At 40.1% G+C, this 8,203-nt stretch overlaps 1 protein-coding gene across 2 annotated transcripts; it reads left to right on the top strand.

The window, feature by feature from the left end:
* Nucleotides 1-2,400: 2,400 nt before the first annotated feature.
* Nucleotides 2,401-7,844, top strand: LOC101848181 (protein O-linked-mannose beta-1,4-N-acetylglucosaminyltransferase 2). 2 transcript variants are annotated; one of them, XM_005092699.3, is made up of 2 exons: nucleotides 2,401-3,440; nucleotides 4,394-7,844. In XM_005092699.3, the coding sequence occupies exon 2, from the start codon at nucleotides 4,400-4,402 to the stop codon at nucleotides 7,148-7,150; it is 2,751 nt and encodes a 916-aa protein (XP_005092756.1). In that variant the 5' UTR covers nucleotides 2,401-3,440; nucleotides 4,394-4,399; the 3' UTR covers nucleotides 7,151-7,844. The 2 variants fall into 2 exon arrangements, with proteins under 2 accessions (XP_005092756.1, XP_005092757.1); XM_005092700.3 differs by having other exon boundaries at nucleotides 2,401-3,466.
* The last annotated feature ends 359 nt before the right edge of the window (nucleotides 7,845-8,203 follow it).

Here is an 8,203-nt window from a genome sequence, read left to right as displayed (position 1 = left end):
AAGGCCGGTTTAACCTTCGGTTCTGTTTATATGCCCCCGTGCTCCCTTATTCTCCTACACTCACTAGGCTACACTGAGTTTGTTGACTTATTTCCCGTGATTCTGGCTCTGGCTTGTCTGGTGATCACAGCGAATTATAGACCACACATCCCCTTGATCTCATTGATCAATACAATAAAAACCAGCATCCCACTTAAAGAGAATACACACGAGTCACCCCAGTTTAACCTATCATGATAATACTAAACACAAAACCAGGGGAGGATTCAAGTCAGCATTTTTTAATATATTCGGACTCGAGTCCAAATAAAAAAGTTTCATATTCGGACTCGAGTCTGAATATGAAAAAATGTTATTCGGACTCGGGTCCGGAAAAAAGGAAGTGTCTTCGTTCTATAGATGTAACGTTCAGTGCTTCCAATTTTCCGCCATTTTTTAGTTTCCCCCACACCTTTTCTGCCGATCCAATGCCCACCGCCTCATTGATACGCCCCCCACCCCCCATGTTTCTCACTTTCTTTGTTGTAGAAAAAGGTAAAATTGAAGATAATAAGCAGGCCACCTGGCACCTGCATATTATGAGCTGTGTAAAAAAAAAAGACCGATTCATTCAAATACACAAGCCTGTGTCATCTCGATTGTTTACCAAGAAAAAGTTGTGTTGCTGTGTAGAGCTGAGCATACGGCAACATTGATTCCCTAGACAATTCATTACGTAGATCTACGTCAAGACTAGCTTTTTATTGCAATTTAATTATCAGTTGTCGGGGGGAAAAAAGACTGACGCGTATGCGACGTTCAACGCCCAGACCGATAGTGCTCCCCCCTCCCCGACATTTACACACAGCCACACATGTGCAGGCCGCCCATCCGATCCCGACACACGCTAATGAGCCATCTTTAATTGCTTCTTATGACCTCTTGACAAATAAACATTTATTAGAAGCACTGTAACTTTTCATACCGGCCTCAAATTCATCAGAAGATAAAAATTCGGCTCCTGCACAAAACGCCATTTTGCCTGAAGTGATCCTGGTCTCTACCCAACCTGAGGCGAGTCACGAGTAAGGCAGGACAGGAAGCCGGAGTCATGAGTCACAGGAAGTCGGAAGTGATGTCATGCTGGTGTCATTCGAACCTTTCCTTCCTTTCTCGTCTCCTCTGTCATCATAGGGCATCCCGAGAGACTTGGCCATTTCTCTTTTTAACTTTTTCTTATCATTTTCGCCATTCTTCTTCTTCTTCTCCTCCTCATCATCGTCAACGTCACTGCTATCTCTCCTCCTTTTCTTGTCTTTATCTATGCTCTTCCTGAGCATTTGCCAAAAGGTGGGTATACCTGGGTGTGACAAATGAGGTCCAAAATCAACTTTATGTAATAATTCTTTAATCATCCTTATTATATTGATAATTGCCTAATGATTGCTCTTTCAGGCTCAGTAACTGCCAAAGCTGTATATGCAATGATCTTGGTGTAAATCTGACTTGAATGACGGAAATAGCAAAAAGTTTGTTCATAACAATGATGACACAAATTTATGAATACTCAAAAGTTCCTTTCTTCAGCTAGACTGAGGTTATATTTTGAGACATAGCAAACAACTTCCAAAAATACATAGAATTGACAGTTTATAAAAAGATTTATAAATTTTTGATAAAATTACTTTTTTGTGTCATAATAGTTATGAACGAACAATAAGTGACCAAAATACTATCAATTATGTCAAGTTTCATTGACTAGAATTGTCTAAAACAACACTCTGGTCTAATTATAGTCAAGTGGTAAATGAAAGACCATTTAACAGCTATTTATAAACGCAAACTGGTCATAGGGCATGTTATGCATAAATTTAAAGTTTGTTCATAACCATTATGACACACTATTTCGTTCATAACTATTAATTATGAAAAATTTTACTTTGGGCCCCTAAAATTTACTTATTGTTCCATCTTTCACGTATACGTTATTATAGCGTTGACAGACAATTTTTAGTCGTTTCAGCACTTTTTTCTGTCCCCTTCGAAACGTAAAATGAAAAGAAAAGGGCTCCCCTGACTTCAGTATATGTCTCATATTTTCACTTCTATAAAATAGGTACTCATACATAACTTTCAGCAGTTCTTCGCATTATTTGAGGCAACCTACCTGTGAAGTTTGAATGATGCCGTTGTGTACTTTTTTAGTCATGACCTTTCAAAGCTGAAAAATTGTTGATTTCATCTGACAGTTTCGATATTGCATAACCAGTTTTTAGAAATCCCAAACTAATATAATTGGAATCAATCTTCAATATTGTACCTTCATTTGATAGGTTATTTTTTAACCTTCAGTTTGGCAGGCCATATGGTACGGATTGTGTGTGTGTAGTTGGCTGTTTTGACATTTTCCTTTGGTGGGGTAGGGGCTTAAAAATAGGTCAGGGAAAAGCCCTGGGCCAGTGGTGGATTTTGGCCTGGTGGGAAAAGAGTTAAACAATGATGCAGCGTATTTGTAGATTGTTCTCAATCGGAGTCCAGGAAGATCACTCCCTCACCTTTTCTTAGCATACACCTAAAATATTTAACACTTTCCACCTGCGAAAAGCGCACAACATTTGTCCCCACGGACCAGGATGCAGATGCGGTAGGCCTACATCAGTACTACTCCTGTATCTCACTAAAAAATACCCCAACTATTTATGAAATTTTAAGTATACTGAGCAGATTAAAAGTGATGATAGCGTTTTAACCCTATAAAGGAATTAGAATTGGAACTGAAAACATTAGATCTAGCTCATTCATCTCCCGAATTCTCATCATGGCATGTATGAGAAAAGCAGCTTTCATGCTAGGTCTATTGGATATTTTTCCAAAAAGTTTACTCCCATTATTGTATTCAAACTGATTTTTTTTTTTACCTCAAAGGCCTCACAAACCATCCAGAAAGGAAATTTAACTTTAACAAGTGCATATGTCAAAAAGAAGATCATTGCAGCAATGTTTTTGTTGCTACATCACACCCTCGCCGATTGGCGCCCCATGGGGGAAAGAGACAGCTTCTTACCATCGCCGATCGGTGTCCTGTGGGGGCAAAATTATTATGTGAAAAGCACTTCTCTATCTGTTAAATTCTGACTCAGAAAAGATTTCAGCAGATAGGAGGATTCTTGATGACACTGAATAAATTTTATATATCTGTAATGTCTGCTACGGCTTATAAACTAGTGCTGTTTATTTGTTAAAAATTTGTAAAATTAAAAAATATTACTTGCTGCGGCTTATTACATTCTTAACAGCCAGAATCTTACCATTTTTAGAATAAGTGTAGAATTGTCTTCAGCTTGTTTTGTCTTTTCACAGTTCTGGGGCAGACAGACTTACACACTGCCAGCCTCCCCTGTTGCCTAAAGATTTGGTTGTCTGAGTCTCAGATGCCCACACTTCATCCTGTCTTACTACAGGTGACCCAATGGCAATAGGATTTACGGTATTGCTATCTGCCCACTAATAAACTATCATTTTCACACTTGTGCTAACAAAAGTAATTTAAAACGATGGTTGAATAAAGAGAGTATAGTGCCAAGGGTTTGTCAATAAGGTTTTGGACTTTGTAGACTTTGAACCAACTTTCAGGACAAAGGAAAGTCTTGGAACAAGGAGACAGGCATGAAATTTAGCAATTCAGGTTCAGTGAAGTCACTTACAGAGAGAATAGCCCTTGCTGATGCTGATGTGGCTTTGTGCAGTTTCTTCCTCAACAAATGAAAAAATTACTCATCTGTTATCTTGAATAGAAGTTGAGATACGTTGTATTTGCAGTTGAAGGAGGTGGGTGGCGCCTGTTTGTAGAGGTAAAATTAGTTGGAAAATAAAATGGCTGCCAAAGTTTGGCAACTTCCGAAGCTGGAGAGTCTTTAGAATATGCAATTTTACATTTTTGTGCCTTTAATCAAAGTTTTTCAGTAAAATCCACACGTACATGACTTGTGTTTTTAAATGGACATTTAAGTTGTTGAGCCAAGTAAAAGAAAATTTGGAAAAAATTGCCCAATGGCCATAAAAATGCTGATTTCTTTGATTTAATTATTTTGACGAGTGTCTGATTTCACCACGATACGTCAAATTTGTGGTCTCATCACTGAGAGGGGTAAAAAAACATTGGCCCATCACTTGAATAAACCAAAGCTCTTAGGCTAACAAGATGGATTAAAGTGGTACAAAATTATAAATTATGGGGATTTTTCTGCAGCCTCCCCCAAAACCACTGATTTTCCATCCTTAGTAGCTTTCAAACAAAGCAAAAAGCAAACAGTTAAATCAGTTGAAGAAACCAACTCAATTTTCAGTCATTTTGTAAAGCTTTGTCGATGAACCATTTTATTTGACAGCTTTTTCTTCTGTTCTGTAATTTCAGTGAACTATGGCGACCTCTTCCATACAAGGAATTGTTCACGTTGTGATGCTGGTGGCCATCATCGTCTTTGCCAGTCAGTACCACCAGCTGGGGCTCAGGTATGAGGAACTCTTGCAGGCCTGCAAGGGTGGACACAGCTATAAGGAATACGAGCTGACAGAGAATAGAGAATCATCTTTTAAGCCCAGACGTCCAGTGGAAGAATCTGGTTCGAAGTACCACACCAGGTCTGAAGATCTGTTGACATCTTCTTCGGCTGTGGAACCAGGGCTGGGTACGAGGGTGTCACAGATGGACCTAAGTGTTGATGTATATCAGGGAACAGAGAAAATACAACTGGGGACATCTCAGCTACATTACATCTCTCAAAGTCCTCTCAACTCAGATCAAATCGTGTTTCATGCAACAGATAATTTTTTGTCCACCTCAAAACATACCAAGTTGCAAGACAAGGAGACTGTGTCTTTAGACTCCGTGACGAGTGTAGTAGATGTTCCTGTAACTTCTGAACCAGAACAAACAAATCCTGTTACTTCCCTTGATTTGTGGGAACATGTGAAGACGCAGCCTACTGCTCCAGCGTCTGGCTCAGATTCATTGACTGTTTCTTTTGTTTTCTCGTCTTCCTCTCTAACTGAGCAACAGCATTTATTGAAGAACACTGAATATATCAATAGAAATGTTTTTACTTCGGGGCCTCGGGTCACGGCTGATGATTCTCTCCTGAATATTGATGATGCTGCAAAGGCTGATATTGTTTTATCTGATGCATCTGTGGACAGTATTATAACTACTCCAACTTCAATATCATTATCTCAGTTTGAAGCACATTTGAAATCTTCGCAAAAGTTTGAAAACTTTGGCTCCACTGAATTACATGACAGTGATTTTGACCCACTCTATTATGAAGAGGACTTTGAATCAGATTCGTACCTTGATGATTATGTGAATGGTGTTGGCGAGAACAGAATAAACCATAGCTGGGAAGATTCTGAAGCTCCTGTCAAAGAGCAGCTGTCTGGGTTTGATGAGTGTGAACAAACTAATTCTCAAAGCAACACAAAGTTTGATTACTGTGATACCCAAACGTACAAAAGGCCAAGCTTCTCTAAGAAGATGCTCAAATATGTGGAAGTTCTCAGTGCTGCAGATAGAGAAAAACTTGGGTCAGAGGGTACGTCGGTTTGGTGCAGTGACCTTGACAGGTCGGGGTCTTCGTGCCATATACAGAACCTCTGCTACAACACTGCTCAACACGACTTTGTTTTTCTGAAAAGTGATACCAGTATCATTGAAGCAAGTTCTCAGGAGTTTTATGAGGGACAAATTTCTCTCAGCCTATCGGCAATTCCTGACCATAATGCTTACATTTTCCGGCCTGTGACCATTCCTGGGAAGTCTGTTAATGAATTTTCTGTCTCCATCATGAGAAAAACCACCTTCCTGATGAGTCGTTTTAAACCTGATAACATAATGCATGTTTTCCATGACGACTTGTTCCCTTTAATACACACTCTGGATTCTATGAAATTTCAAAGAAGAAAACGTAAGTTCGATGTTGTTATAATGTTTGCAGATCATTACGACGAAGGAGATCTTCTTCCACTCTACTCTAGTGTGTCCACGGAGAGCCCCATTACTTTATGGAAAAGTAACTTTCCATCAGACTTGGTGTGTTTTGAAAGTGTTTACCTTGGGTTGTCAAACAAAACTTTATGGTATCAGTACGGATTTTCTGTCCCCCAGGGTCCTTTACATTATATTGACAAATTTGCAACTGGAGTAAACGTCTACAGGGCTGCACGGTATGCTGCTCAGGATCTGTTGTCAGATTGTATTTTCTGCTCCAGTGGAAGCTACCTAGTCTTATTGTCTCGGAAAGACACACGACTCATTGTCAATGAAGGGGAACTTATTCTAGCTGTAGCCAGAGCTACAAAATTAAAAGTCATGTCTGTAAGTCTGGAGACCCACAGCTTAGCTGAGTTAGTTACTATTGTGAAGAATTCAAAGGGGATTCTAGGAATGCACGGTTCCTTATTTTCATTGGCTGCTTTTTTACCTCCTGGCTCCGTTGTTATAGAACTTTTCCCCTATGCTGTGAATCCGTCTAAATACACGCCCTTTAAGAGTTTGTGTGAACTGGGTGGCTATAGTCTTATTTATAGATCGTGGACAAACCCAAGCAGAGACAACTCAGTCCCTCATCCGGGCTGGCCATCTGACGTTGGTGGTATCCATCACCTGTCTCCTGAGGCGCAACAAGAGATCAGTAGCCAAACGGAGGTGCCCAATCACCTTTGTTGCGAGGACCCATCGTGGCTCTACCACATCTACCAGGACACCGTGGTGGACATTGATTCGGTTGTGACTATAGCTGCTTCTGCTTTATCCCAAGCTGAGGTTTTTGCTAATTCATCAAGGATGTCTGAATCGGTATCAGGGCAGGACTCCATCATTCCTGGAGCTGTGAGCTCATTACTATGCAATCTCGTAGACAATTCCTTTACCCTGTCCTGGACTCCACCTTGGAATGTGGAATTTGTTTCTCATCAGACTTTTACATATCATCTTGTATTTCAGGAAAGGGGCACTGAGATGGTCCATGACAAAGAGTTGCCTAGTTCTGTGACAAAGTACTCCCTGCAGCACAAAGGTAACCACCGTGAGGCAGAATTCAACATATGGCTGAGAGCTGTATTTGATGGTACTAGGAAAGGCCCCCCTAGTTTTGTTACCTGTAAGGTCCCTAGATGACAGGCAGCTGTGATGTAGTGGTCAGTCTCCTCACTGTCTCAGGAAAAAGATCTAGATTCGGTCCTTGGGCAGGGAAATTATTTTCTCAAGTATCTTTTTATCTTTCTGCTGGGATACTGTTTCCCTCTCCTCAATCCTGGATTGACTAAGCAAAACAGGGTAGAAGCAGCCCACATCCGAGATGTCAATGGAGGTGCAAAACATTTGCAGTCCATTCTAGTCATTATTAATTTTAACAGCATATGAACCTCCGAAAGAAGGGAATTGGAATCTACTCATTTCTTGACATACATGGTCAGTCCCATAATTTTAGGAAAACAAAATGGAAAATGGTGTCATTTGAGTCCCCAGTTCCAGTATTCCTCTATCAAATGGACTAAAAAGTATAACTGATACTGGGAAATCTAGTCAGGAAAAAAAGTTTAATGAACTACAGTCAAACCTCTCCCAGACCACCATCCATTGTTGAAGAGAAAGATCATCATCTTAGACTGGTGGCCTTCTTGGACTGTCCCATCATAGTATTTATTGAAAATAAAAAAGCTTGGGGAGGGGAGAGGAGTGAGAAGGTGGTTGCCTTGGAAAGGTGGTTGTTAGACTTCAAGCAGTGAGGTGAACTCTTGGTATTTTATAGAGTTTTACTTTAACTTGAAGTCATTCAAGTTCCAGTCTGTCGGAGACTCATTGGAAAAAACAAACAAACAATAAATTTAACAACATTAAGCCCAAACTGGGGCCGCGAAATCCTTCGAGCCTCTCCTGAAGAGACGAAATCATTTTTACTCGATTACGCATCGGACACACGGCCCTAACACATAAATACCTCCTTCAGGGAGATGAGAAGCTGTTCTGTGTCGGATGCCAAACAGATTTTACCAGTAGACACATTTTAACCGAATGTCTAGACTTCGGAGAGACTCGAAGAAAATATTTTACAAGCAAAAAATTGCAAGATCTGTTTTCCGTCGTTGATCCCAATAGAATTCTGGATTTTATGACGGCCATTGGCCTTTATGGGAAATTGTAAAATGAAATAAAATTGTGTAAAATTTT

The sequence above is a fragment of the Aplysia californica genome, unplaced genomic scaffold (assembly GCF_000002075.1).
Source record: "Aplysia californica isolate F4 #8 unplaced genomic scaffold, AplCal3.0 scaffold00051, whole genome shotgun sequence".
Classification (NCBI taxonomy): domain Eukaryota; kingdom Metazoa; phylum Mollusca; class Gastropoda; order Aplysiida; family Aplysiidae; genus Aplysia; species Aplysia californica.
The sequence above is the reverse complement of the archived record's forward strand: the minus strand, read 5'-3'. Positions and strand labels throughout refer to the sequence as shown.

Bases quoted from the DNA above. Each gene is read 5' to 3' on its own strand.
- LOC101848181 (XM_005092699.3), top strand. From the start codon at position 4,400: ATGGCGACCTCTTCCATACAAGGAATTGTTCACGTTGTGATGCTGGTG.